The sequence below is a fragment of the Purpureocillium lilacinum genome (assembly GCF_023168085.1).
Source record: "Purpureocillium lilacinum CBS 284.36 DNA, scaffold_1, whole genome shotgun sequence".
Lineage (NCBI taxonomy): Eukaryota > Fungi > Ascomycota > Sordariomycetes > Hypocreales > Ophiocordycipitaceae > Purpureocillium > Purpureocillium lilacinum.
Genome location: NW_027072111.1, coordinates 6,282,362 through 6,295,770, shown reverse-complemented (window position 1 = coordinate 6,295,770; position 13,409 = coordinate 6,282,362). Strand labels below are relative to the sequence as shown.

Below are 13,409 nucleotides of genomic sequence, written 5' to 3'. Positions count from 1 at the left end.
GCGGGCCACCACCTCTTCCATCATTACAGGGCACAGGGCCCCAGCATAACAGCAACCCGAGCCCGCCAACGCCGCTGCCCGCTCAGCACCAGCACCACCACCAACCTAACAGCCGACACCTCTCGGCAGCAGCAGAAACACAAAAAACCACCCGAGAGGCCATGCATGTAGTTCCATCCAGCCTCGCAAACTCCGCCGCGACGCCGCGGACTTGGGATGCCGTGCCGGGCGGGTCGCCCGCCGGTCCGCTTATACAAGCGGAAGCACACCAGCAGCGCGCGCCCGCGTTTTTTTTTTATGCACGCGGCTCATTTTCTTAATTGTGGGATCTCACTCGATCGACGACTCGCCCGAGAGGAAGTGATGCAATGCCAGACCATGGCGGCACCGACGCAGGGACGGAGCTACATCCATAGGGAAGAAAAAACTGTTCCACGGACACGGAGATTCCACAACCCCCTCCCTCCCCCTAACCCCGGAGGCGCCCCCCTTTGTGGCCCTGGCACGAGACCACATGGCTGGTGGTTTTCATTCGCAGCCCGCGCCCACGGCAGTAGGGGACGCAGAAGCAGTACAGAAGGAGGAGGAGAAACGAAAAACTGCCTGCCGCGAGGGATGACGACGGCTCCTGGGGAGGGTGCTCGCCCGCCGGTCTGACTGGGCGCCCTGGGGGTTTGGGTTTCGCGTCCAGGGCTCCAGGCCCCAGCCACCGGGGACTCGCTTCGTACACTACGGCGGTGGTTTCGCTTCAGCGCGGGAATGTGAGGTGAGCGAGCGCCAACCCCAGGTGCCCAGGCGGCTGGTGGGTAGGTAGGTAGGCTGTCAGCAACGCGCCAATGCACCATCAGCAATCAGCAATCAGCAACCGGGGGCCATCAGCATCATCAGCATCCATCAGCGTGCTGTCATCCGCCATCAGCCCAGGTGCCACAGCCTTGGGAAGCGCTAAGGCAGCCCACCCCCGGCGCCCCGCCTGGGCAGCAGCACCAGCGGCAGCAGCATAGGCTACCTTGCCTTGCCTGCGTGCTTGGCTGCTGCTGGGCTGGCACGCCGCATACCTACAGTGCCCACGATGCCACTGCCTACCCACACCGCACGCGCTACGGGGGCCCGTACCTACATGGAGGATGGAGGAGGCGCCGCGATGCAAACGGTGGCAGCGGTGGCTCAGCGTGTAAAAATACCTTTGATACTATTGCCCTTGGCCTGGGCTGGCCTCGCACGATCCACGCCTCGCCTCGAAATACTCATCAAACGTGCTCGCGTATCGTCCATGACGTCCTGTGCTGGGTGACTGCATCGCCGTCGTAGCTGCGCATCGCATCGTCGCCCGTCCCCCCGACCCGTAGCATCGCAGGCTATCTTCGTACATGATTGCAGCATTGCCCTCTACAGACCCATCACGAGTCACGAATGGCACCGGCCCCGTAGCTCCATGACAAAATGACAATGACGCTGGAGCATAACGCATACCACAAACGCACGCACAACGGCCGCAACAACAACGGTAATGCCAGCACTAGCACGCAGGAGGCAGCAGCAGCACCCATAGAAGAGGCTCTGGCACTACCCTCGTAGCCTGGGCTTAGACTCGCGGTGGCGCGGCGGAGCTCGCACGAGCTGCTGCCGCCACGGGAGCCAGCCCGTTGCGCTGGGGCTGGGCTTGGGTGCTGGCATAGGTAGGTGGCCCTGTATACTGTAAGGTGGCGCTGGCTGGGCGCGGGAGCGCCGAGAGCAGTCGGCCCCGACGAGCGCTGCTGCCCGCCCGCGACACGCTCGTTCGCTGCTGCCGCGAACAGAGTTTCCGCTACCGTTGCGCCTCGCGCGGCCGGGTGTGTGCTGGGCCAGCCCCAAGGAGTCTCAGCAGCAGGCTCGTTGGTGAAAATGCGATGCGTCTCGATGTGCCGCTTGTGTGCGTGCGTACGAGCACGGCACGGTGTCGGCAAGCGTTTGTGCTTTCAAGCTGGTGGTACCTCGTAAGGCGGTCGATGTGCGATGCGTGTGTCCCTCTTCAGCACCAGTACCGTTTTGGTCCACAGCGGGTTTTCCACAGGGCCACCACCACCACCTAGGTCGCCCAGGGAGGGAGGGACCCCCATCGATCGGCACGGACATGGGGGTGTCCATGCAAAGCGCCCTGGAATCATCGACATGGAGCTCCCTCACCGACGACGACAACGCAGACGGGGTCCAGATCACCAACCTGCCAAGGCCCATCTGGCGATGTCTGCATTGCCGTTTGGCAACTCGGGCTCTCAATGCGGGACAATGCTGCCCGTCTGCCGGCGCCAGAACAAAAACACTCCTTCCTGTGCGGGCATCAAGACGCAGAAGAATTCCTCCGTCGAACCAGGACCCCCGGCCGTCCGTCAGCAACAAGCGGACGCCCGCCCGCACGCAAACGCAACCAGGGGGCGCGGAATGGAAGCCATCGTGCGTGCCTCCAGAGGTGGAATTCAAGACGCCGTGCCCGTGTGCGTCCGCTCATCGAAGCCAAGCCAACAGCGAGAGGGGGTGCCACCACCGTAACCGTAGTATCAAGTAGATCAGACGCAAACCGAATCAAGGACAGCGGGAAGCAAAGCTTGCCCGCTTCTTTTCCGTCCTCCTCGCAGCCGTTTAAGCTCGCCAAGCGCGGTGTTCCCAAGCGAGCTGCTTCTTTTTCTTCCGTTGCCCATTCCCGCAAAAGCGAAAAAAACGGGTTTCCCATCAAGGGCATCGTCGCGGTGCGATTCGCAGGCAGCGCCTTTCGTCGATATGCTTGCCGAACGAGGTCTCCCCCCTCCCCCCGCCGCCGGCGTCTTCAGCCTCAAAACCCAGTTTCCGAAGGAGCACCACTTCCATTCCCACTCTTAACCACATCCAGGTAGTAGTAATAGTACAGCATAGTAAGAGGAGCCGTCGTTACTCGATTATCTCTACGCGGGCGCCCGTTTTTTTGCCCTTGCGCCGCCGTTCCGCCAATCCAAAAACACCCCGCAACGTCGCGCAATTGGATATCTTCCAGGTTGTCGTTTGCCTGCCCTGTTTTTTGCGTTGGCTCTCTGGAACGCGGGAATCGGGGGGCCATCTCGAGGGCAAAAACAGGCCACCTGCTTTTGCGTTTGGGAAAGATGGCTGGCCGTTGGGCGGCCCCGGGGGGATTGGTCGTCCTTGGCGAACACACGCTCACCCAGACGCATGCCCCTCAACGCATGTCGTCGTTCGTCCGCCTCATCTGGGGTCCTCCAGGGGGACGAGACAGGGCCCAGGGTGCGTTGCTGGTCAAGTGCTCATGCTCATGCTGCTGCTGCTCGTTGCCCATCTCGGATCCGTCCACGGACTTTGCAGGTTACGAGCGCGTGCGCGCGCGCGAGGTGACACATCACGGCGCTTGTGGAGCCCCGGCGATTTGCTATGCCCGACTCCGACCGAAATCCGCGGACGGTCAATCTCGCCCGCCGCCCGCGCTGTTCTGCTGCCGCCGCTGCAAGGCTGTTAGCTGATGTCGCAGTCGCTGCCTCCTGCCCGTCGCGGTAATTAGTTAGTGCCCTCCTCACTGTGCCCTCCTCACTGAGGTGCATTTCCCAGCATGTTTTGTTGTTGGTGCACAGCGCAGCATCCATCCATCCACCGGCAGTCAAGATGCCGATCTCGTCCTTGTGCAGGCTGGTCTGGTCGTCACCGTCGTCTCTCGTCTGGCTTGGCACTCCCCCCTTTCCCGCCTCCGCCCAAAAGCCAAGACGAGGTGAGCTGCGCAAGCTGCTGCGCGCGGGACTGGTGCTGATGCCCACCACCAACCATCTGACCTCCAAGCTTCCCTCCAGACGGTTGGCACTGCGTCCGTCTCCAGCACGGTGGTGGCGCCCGCTGGACCTGTCAAGCACTTGGCGGCAACCACTTCTCCCACTCCGCAACCACCAACCACAAGCCCGCCCGCCCAGGAGCGCCAACTCTATCGCCCAGGCCAAGCACATGCCGTCCCGTCGAAAACGACCTGCCCAGCTCTCCCGGCCCCAGGGCCCCAGCACCAGCAGCAGTAAAACCGATGCGAAAAAAGGCTATCGGGAAACCCAGGCCCTGACGGCTCTAGACTTTCAGCCCCGGATGGGCCAAGATAAGGCACCAGCCACAGCTCAAAGCCTAACGGCTGGAGGACGACGCAATGTCGCGACGGGCCACGGGCACAGACGGACGGACTGATTGACCGACTAACTGACTGACGTGACGGACTGGCACATGCTTGGCTGGGCTAGCTGTCGTGGACAGCGGACACAAGGCAGCCGTCAATCACATCGCATCATCGCATCACATTCACCAAAACCACCGGCTGGAGCATGTATCGCGGCCGGCCGCCCGGCGCCCAAGGTTTTTCTGGCGTGATTGATAGTGGATGATTACTGAGCCCCGCCCTCGTCGTGCCCCCTCCCCGGCTCGGTTCCCCCTTGCCGGGCGCCGCAGCGCGTTTCGGCCTAGGCTCACCGGGCCTCGCAGCGCTACGGCGAGCCTACGACGAGTGCGTGCGTCTGTGGGACAATATCGCCGCGGCGGGCCGCCAATGAGCGTCGGCACCGTCATCATCAGGTCAGCACCGCCATCCCAAGTTCTCGATCCATTCCATTCTCAAATCTGACGCTGCTGACGGGCGCTGGCGCTCGAGCAAGCACATGCATGCACCATGCATACTCGCACGCACACACGTATTGCACCGTTCTGCGAGTGACTCTTTTGTTTCTGCCGCGGTCCTCATGTACGTAAGCGACGGCCATGCACGAGAGCCGTTTACCCAGGCGATGCTTATGGCTTTTTTTTTTTTTCTTTCTCTTCCCCCGGCCGGTCGACGGTGCATGTGGCCCGTTGCTTCAAGCACGATTCGATTTTGGATTTTTCCACGAACTCCCTCGCCGTGTTCTGAAGCCCGCGCGCGGAACGAGAGCGCGCGCACCTTGCACATTTGTCCGTGGCGCCATGCATCCATGGAAGCACATGCCGACCCTCGCAGGACGTCGACCTGGAACCGTGGCACAGAACGGTGGCGGTTCGCCCCCCCTGCTAGGTGACCCCTTTGGGCCCAGACAGGACCCCTGGAGCGCATGTGCAGCAAGCCTCCGTGGCAGGTGGCTTGGGGGGGAGTCTTTGGCCGTTGGCTGGCGCTGGGTTGGATTACAAGGGCGTGGCGCGCGCGCGCGGCTGGGCTGCTGAATAATTGATTTGAAGATGGCGGATTTGGACGCGAAACCCTGATCGGCAGCGGCAGCGGTGCCGAAGGGGGCGGGCCCCGCCAGGCGGGAATAGGCGGGGCCCGGGCGGGAATAAGCGCGCAGGGCTGGAGCTGTCATCAGCCCAGCCAGCTTTGAGCCTGCGCCTGTGCTGTGCCGCTGCGGTGCGAGGCGAGTCGTGCTGTGTGTGCCCCAGCGGACGCGGTCTGGGCTCCCAACGACACTCGATGTTGGATGATGATGATGATGACGATGCTCCATCACGACGCTACTATTCTGGGGTCTACAATCCGACGAATTCGTTCGCCGTCTCGATCGCATTAACAGGAGTCGCGAGCTTGTGGCGAGGGCGTGCGTGCGAGACAGCTGGGTTTGACACCATCGAAAGCATGGAGGTCCCGGAGCTGTTATGACGCGCCTCCGTTACGCTGAGGTTCGCATTTGCGTTTTGCCCTGCCTTGCTGCTGCTGCGATGCCATACAATGCGATTTTGATGCCGCGCTCGGGCAACCTTGCTGCACAAGGCCCGCCGTCGCGCGGCTCGGCAGTTGGCCCGCATCGTCTGCGACGGCCTCGGCAGCCGGGACGCAGGCGCTCAAGAAACAGCAAGGCCGCACGCTCCGCGCCGACAACCACGACAATTGATGCTTCACGGTAGATGATTGGCTTTGCATTGCGATCCTCTGCCCGCCCGTGAGTGTCGTCGGTTGGTCGAAGAGGTTCCAAGTACTAGTGGTGATGACGAGACAATGCTGTCGCCCGACCCGCAACCCGCAAAACCTGCACTCCGCTCCAACCCAAGCTCCCGGGACCTCGAGTCTCGACTGCCCCCATCAACCCATCAACCCTTCAACAGGGAAACGCGCGCGAGCGTAAAAAGCGGTGCCTGCCTGCCTGTCCGCACCCATGCCTTTTCCTTTTCCAAAATGTTGGCGAGGGTTTCGCGCCGTCTCTGGTTTCGGGCAGCAAGGCCCCGTCCGCAGCGGGCTTTCAGGAGTCAAGCTCCGTGGACCAAAAAAACTCACACACAAACCACAATCCCGCACAATGGAGGGTCCACGGGACGCGGGTGGGAGAGAGGGTCCCGCCGCCCCGCTCTTTTTTCTTCGCGAGGGCCGAGGCTCCGAGTGGGGCCTCCGTCCCGCCCGCCGCCGCCGCAGTCGCTGGTGCTGCTGCATACTCGTAGGGTGCTGGTGGTGCCTGTGGGCGCGGTGACAGAGGTGGCTGCCCACTGGGCTGGCGCTCCAGACGCGGCAAGTCGCAGCGGCTGCGGTAGAGCTACCTGATTGAGTGCTACTATGCCCCGCGAGCGACAGGAACCCGCGACTTGCCCTGCATGCACTTGCAAGTGCCGTGAACGCCAAAAGCCTCAGCGCCTCGTGGCTCTGCCTCATCACGCATTTATTCCATCTCCGTTTACTAAACCAAAGTTGCCGTTGCCTGCCCCCGTCTGTCGGTCGGCGTTTATGCCAGCCTTGTCTCGCCATGGGCCCCCCCTTGTTCGCGCACAATAATGGCTGTTCGGCCGCTTCACTCACGCAAACTTGGTGACGCACCTGCGGAATGACGACCGTCCTCTCGCGCCTTGAGGCGTTGTTTTCCCCCATCCCCCGTCAGGTCGAATCCTTTGAACACGGACAAGCCCAGCGGTTTGGTACACGCCCCCTCCCTTTTCCCTTCCCCGGCTCCCTGCCCCCCCTCCACCTCCTCATATGCGCCCTACCTCGATTTTCTTTTCCTATTTTTTGTTTTGTTGGTGGTGGTTCGGCTCTGAATTCTGATATCGTCATCCGCCTCCACCCACCACCACCCTCCCTGGCTGTGGGCTCTCCGGCTCCGATCCCGTGGAGACGCTGAGAAGCCGAGCCTGCCCCGGCCGCCCAGCGCAGCACACCCTTGGTACGGTACCTACCTAACCTGCGCGGTACGACCGGCTCCACCCTTGCCGTGCCCTGCGGTGGGTGGTGCGCCAGGCCCAGCCGCTCTCCTGCGCCCCCAAGTGCCGGGCTTCCATGCGGCGTTCTGGAAGGCCAGAGCGAGAGGGGTGCCATGCGGGATGCTTACGCGACTGCCGTGATGCCGAGCTTCGGCGCTCGCGAACGTTGTTTGGGTCCTGCTGCTACGCCCGGCCCGTCAGCCCTTGCGCTCTGACGGGCGTTTTCCTCTACCTACCTACTGCTGCCGTTGCTTCCAACCCCGCGCCGCCTTTCTCCGTGTCTCACGGCCGGCTCTCGACATCCGGCGGGGGGTCCTTTTGATGCTCGTCCGGCACGGAAGACGCCGTATGAGTGAGCGTTGCGTCTTACGGCTCCGTGACGGGGGCGCGGTGCGGTGCGGCGCGGCGCAAACTGCCCCTCTCGTCATCATCATCATCACGGCTGCCGGCGCCGACAGCCCTCGAGCAGTGAAGGCTGGTGCCGATGGCCGTGATGATGATGATGATGATGATGATGATGCGCCCTCCCCGCCCCGGGCGGTTCTGCTGCCCCCGTGATGCTTTGCATGGCCTTTCTCCGCGGGGCCGTTTTTTCTTCACCTGCATGTACTAAGAATCAACCACCACCCGGCCCAAGCCAGTGTGTGCATCCCGCCGTAGCGCGACCCCTGGGCCTTGCCTGGTCCCAAACCCCGGTTCTGCAACGGCCAGGTCGGTCGCGGGGGAGGCTTGCATGAGGCGGTCGGTCGGTCGCGTGGTGGTGAGTGAGGGTTGAGGGACCAGCCAGCGCACATGCGACAACGGGCGCTGGGCTGGGCTGGGCTGGTCTGCTGTGGCTGCCCCCCTTCGCGCCTCCAACGGCGACTTCGGGTGCCGACCGGCATCTTTTTGCGCCGCCGCGTTGCCGCCCGCCCGCCCGCCGTCTGCCCGGCGGAAACCCACCACCCACGGGCCACGGCCACCACCACCACCTACCACTCGTTGCGTTTGCCGAGCTTCGCCCAGGCCAATGCCGCGCCCGGGTCCCTGCCTCTCTTGGTGTCTCGCAGGGCTGGCTGGCTGGCAGAGGCAAGATGGCTGGACGGGCGCCCTTTCAAGGTTTACAGGTCCCACCAATCGCCCGCCCATGCCCATTCTGGAGCCATGCAACGGTCGGCGCCGCTCTGTCTCGTCCGCCGTGACTCTGTCTGCCGGCTGTCGCCCCTCCCCCTGGCCGACGACCACGACGATGTCATGCCTCGCATTGTCGCTTTGCTCGCCGAGACGGCCCCGCCGCGCGGGCCTTGTTCTCCCCCCATGACCCTGAGAGCGGCGCTCTCCTCCCGGCCATGCTTCTTCTGGGCCAAGTGCGCCGCCCTCGATCTGGCCATGTAACGAGAACAAGCCGGGACGCGCTCAAATGCCTCACGTCTGCCGGGCGCAACAACGAAACCGGGGGGGTCAGCTGTCCCTGAATGAACGAACCCATGGACCCTCGCCTTGATTGGGGGTCCTGCACGGAAATAACGACAATGATGATTTCACGTCGCACCCACGCAACGGCGGCGGGCTCGCTCATACGAGCAAAACACCGGCACGGCGCGCGCATGCACATTGGACAATTCGCATCGCCCAGCAGCGCACGCACAAAGATCATCATTGCAGGGGACAGGGAGGGCCCCTGGGAGGGAGGGAGGGAGGCGGCCGTCTAAGTCCGATCTCGCGGGCCCACGCCGCCCCAGTCGGGTCGGGAAGCTGTTCGGCAACCCGGGCGGGTACCCGGGCATGGGTGGCTTCCAGAACGCCGACCCTGTTTCCCGAGCCCGCTTAGATGCGTGTGCTGGCTTCGCTTTGCTGCTTGCTGGCTTGCTGCTTGATCGAGTCGAGCGTTGAGGCCATTCCGCTGCTGCGGCGATGGCGGTTTGGAGGCTTGATGTTAGGTGAAGCCATGAAGCCATGGCGTGTTGTCTTTTCCGCACTTTTTTTCTTCTCGATGCCCATCGTCCAGGTCGTGGTTCCTGGCCATGCCCCATGCCAATGTCGTGTGACGCGACACAAGGCGCTGTTGACATGTCGACATGCCAGTCTTGGCCTTGCAAGTCCTTGTCGTCCGACTATCACCGTCGTCAGGATCGCCCCGTCACTACGTGTGCCCCCCCTCTCCCCCGGCCGCCCGCCGTCCATCCATCCATCCATCATCATCAACCCCGTCGATCCAGTGATTGCCTCATCCTCGGTGCCGCGGTCGGTCGTCGCGCGTAAACATCCATCACCACCACCAAGCCCCCCGTCTGGAGAAGACCCCTCGACGACGACGACCGGTCTTTGCCCCATCTCCGACCCCGATGCACAAAATTAACACGGCTCGTGCCCTCCCCGTCGCTAGGAGGTGGGCCGTCGAACAAGGATCCGCTAGGGGGGGCGACAAAACGTGGTGCGATAAACCCCGACAACGTCCATGGAGTTTTGCACGCGCTACCGACTACCACCACCTACCAAAAACCCACTCGGCCGAGTCAGGCCTCCTGAAAAATTCCTGCGACTGCCCTGTCACAGGGCCCGCGATGCGTCTGCATTGCATTGTCCAATGCAGGATGCCGCGGGTAGTGACGTCCCGGCGGATCATCGTGTGCGTTGGCCAGCATGGACAGGGCCAAGAAGACCGTTTGTCCCCCCATCGTAGTGGCCCCCTTTTTGGGGCAACTGACGAGGTGTAAAGTCGCCGAGCCCCTGCCAGTGAGGCTGTCACCCTGTCACCGGGCGTTGACAGCTGGTGGGCTCCACCGCGACAACGACCAACGCTCGACCACTCACCGTGACATCATTGAGCCTGCGCGGTCGCATCTCGCGAACGGGCCAGCACGACGACCTGCACGTTCCGATGGCTCGCGATCTCGGCACTGCTCATTGCCCTCCTCCACGCCCCCCGTGGCCACCGCGGCCCATATCCGAAGCACACGGCGCAAAAGCCCGCGGACCATCTCGTCGTCTTCGTCCAACTCTGCATCAATCATCGTCCGATGCATTGACGTCGCAGCGCCCGCAACGGCCTGACTCGATCGATGCGTGTCGCCACAGGCACCGCTCGGTAGTCTCCGAGAAGCCAATGCAGCCCAAGGGTGGAAGCCAAGGCTCGCCGAGGCTCGGCAGCTCTGCCGTCGTGTCGCCGCGGACGAAAGGGGAGCCAGCGGGCGAGCAGAGTTCGCCGGCGCCATGGCCTGACGCCGTGGTGTTGCGCTCCCTCATCAGCGGGCGAGCGGCGAGTCCTTTCTCGTCGCTTGCAATGCCGAGGCTGTCCCGATGACATTCATTCGCCGCTTCTCAATACAGACAACAGTTTTTTTTCGTCGAGTCGCTTCAGCTCTCGAGATTGTGTCGTCACAGGGAGCCATTGAGTTGCAAAAACCCACACCGGAACATTTCCCGACCACCACGCGCGGGGGAAAACCGACGTTTAGACTTTGCGAGGTTAAATCGTCGTGGCGCCGCATTCCGCCGCAATGTTGGATCACTACCCGCTCTGGCAGGGGCCGCAACCCGCCGCCGCCAGGCCTTGAAGCCATCGCCAAAGCCTGATTGTGAGGAATCATCGGTCGTACGCCGATGCAGCGCAAACCCGTTGAGCCAGCCGCCAGCCGCCCCTCTCTTCAAAGCCAAACCCTCCTAGCGAGCGGGCTGCGCGCCTCGAAACTATCGACGGTGAGGCCAAGCCAAAGCCGGCTCCTGGCTTCCGAACCGAAGTCTTCGAGACGCCCTCTAGACGCGGCGCGCGCGCCCCACCTAGACGAACTTCCCGATCCGCTTCGGATGGCACCGATCTACGTTCAACGACGTGCTGTGCTAGTGTGCAGTTGGTAGTCAAGAGCGAAGGCGACGATGGATCTCATCCCACCGAGGGGAGTACGTCGTGATGGTGTTTGGCTATCGATGGCCTAGACGCTGGCCCCGTGGGAAAGGGTTGACATCATCCTCGTATCACCCCAGCGTGGCGGCCCTGGCCTCCACAGATGCAAGCAAGATCCGGCACGCGCAGAGTCTTGGGACGCTCGACAAGGTTTTCGCGCCAAACCATCTCCCAACGCCCCAGGAATTGGACGTGTGGCCAATCAACGAACCCGAGTTACATCTGGAGCAGACCGCAGCCTCCCGTTCCACTTACACGAGGACGACCAACGGCGACGCTACTGCGAGACATCAGCCCATCGCAGGGCGACGCACCACCGAGGCGAAAAATGCGCCTCCAACGGCCCTGGATCGTGAGGCATCGTCTCGCGCAAAAGGGGGCGTGCAGGTACGGCCTCTCTAGCTTAGATGTCGTTGAACAGCAGCATCCGCGGCTCCTCGTCCTCGCACACTGACCACGCCCACGCCGCGCTCGGCCAATATCCCAGCAGCGCAGAGTTCTCGAGCCCGTAGTTGGCCGGCTTGAAGAGCGTCGCATCACGGGCCCGGGTCTCGGCAACGGCATCTGGAGTCGCCAGCGCGAGGAAGTGGCTTCTCCTGGAGCCCTTCTCCAGCGATCTGGAACGTTACGTCGGTTAGTTCCGGACGAGCATCATCGCGGAGAGCCCCGTCTGCTTCCTCTTCGCCATCGGATCATGATCAGTCGTGACTTACAGCGCGTTGCCGAGCACGCCGTGGCAGAGGCTCGGCTCCTTCTTGAGAATGCCCTTGGCCCAGGTGACCTCGCGGCCCTTCTCAATGGCCTTGTCAAACCGTCCGGCGAACTCGGGGTAGTGAGGGCGCAGTGACTGCAGCGCAAAGACGTAGCCTGGCGCGCCGTGGCAGTATTGCACCCGTACGGCCGCCTCGCCGGCGTCGAGCGCCTTGGCTGTGTGTACCCAGTTGCCCTCGCTGTTCTGGAGGGCCAGGAGCTCCTCAAGCAGGCCGGTGAGCTCGGGGGCGAGCGACGGAACGCATAGGATAATCTGCGCCAGTGTGCCAATGTCGCCGTGAGGGGCGCCAAAATATCGCGCGCCGTTCCACAGCCAGTGGCCCTTGCCGTCGTCGTCCTTGTCCAAGATGCGGCGCGCGAGCTGCTTCACCGGCTCCTCGAGCAGGTCCGCACAGTCGGGCACCCAATGGCGCACCGCGCGCAGCATGTAGAGCATGCCCGCCCTGCCGTATATCATCTCGGCCGGGAACTTGTCTACGCCCTCTCCCGACGCCGGCTCGAGCAGTCTCGGCATGTGCGCGAGCAGATCTGTCACGTAGCGGCGGTCTTTGGTGACGCAGGCGCGCACGGCGTCGAGGGCGAGCACCTCGGCGACGATGCCGCAACACCCGTCCTCGAGGACGAGCGTCCCGCGGTCGCCCTCGGTGTACCTCTTGGCCCAGTGCAGGAGGTCGTGGCCGTTGATGCGGAGGTCCGGGTGACGGGCGGACAAGCAGAGGAGGGAGTAGGCAACGCCCGTCGGGCCTGCGAGCAGCCCTATGCACGTCTCCGGGTCGTACTTGTCCTGCGGCGGATTCGTCGTAACGACCTTTTCGAGGCTTTCCCTTAGCAGGTCCGCCGGGGCCGCCCCGAGGGCCTTCTGCGGCATGGTGTTGTCGATGTACAGCTGGTCCATGATGGTGTCGGCGATGGATATGAAGAGAAGAAGTACGGCTCACGAGGCGGTGCGATCAGCTCGGTTTTGAAGGGACAGCCCGCGCAGTGAGACAGTGACAACCCCGCGCCGACTGGGATGAGCGTGCCGTGCCGACAGCCCGTGACGGCGGGGAGCTGAAGCCTGGGATGGCGCCGTCGACGATCAGCTCAGGGTCTGCATCCCGGCCTCGACGCTAGACGCACCGAATAGGCAGGCGGACAAACGTCAACCGCGTACGCGAGGGCTAGCCCAAGACGGGGTGACTCAGGTCATCAGGGACCGACGCGACTTCATCCCACGGTGTCATCTCCACAGCGCGCGAAGGAACAGGGCGTTTCGTGAAGGCAGCTTGGGACGTGACTCCATTCAGGGCCCAAGACGTGGCTTCTTGAGCGAGCTGGGTGTGGGCTCGTCGCGTGAGACAGGCGGGCGGTGGGCCGTCGACAAGTTGCCCCCGTCGCCGGTGCATGAAAGTGCCTCGATGAAGTGTCTTCGTAGAGTGCAATGAGCAAGTGGTCAAAGAAGCATATCACATCGACGCAGTGCGGCAATGTTCTCGCCAGGTGCTGCCTCAGGTGTCCGTGCCACCTCTTCCCAGCTGATAGCGACATTGGCTGCCCCTATCAATCGCTGCGATGCAGGCGGACTACGGGCGACGTTGAACCTGGAACTGCCCCGCGCCCACCCCACCGGAGCAAAAGCCCC

At 63.2% G+C, this 13,409-nt stretch overlaps 1 protein-coding gene across 1 annotated transcript; it reads right to left on the bottom strand.

Moving 5' to 3' along the window:
* Positions 1 to 11,420: 11,420 nt before the first annotated feature.
* On the bottom strand, positions 11,421 to 12,683 carry PLICBS_001522 (uncharacterized protein; the record flags this gene model as incomplete). Its single annotated transcript, XM_018317403.1, has 2 exons — positions 11,421 to 11,634; positions 11,731 to 12,683. The coding sequence occupies 2 exons, from the start codon at positions 12,681 to 12,683 to the stop codon at positions 11,421 to 11,423; spliced, it is 1,167 nt and encodes a 388-aa protein (XP_018182928.1).
* Between the last annotated feature and the right edge of the window lie 726 nt (positions 12,684 to 13,409).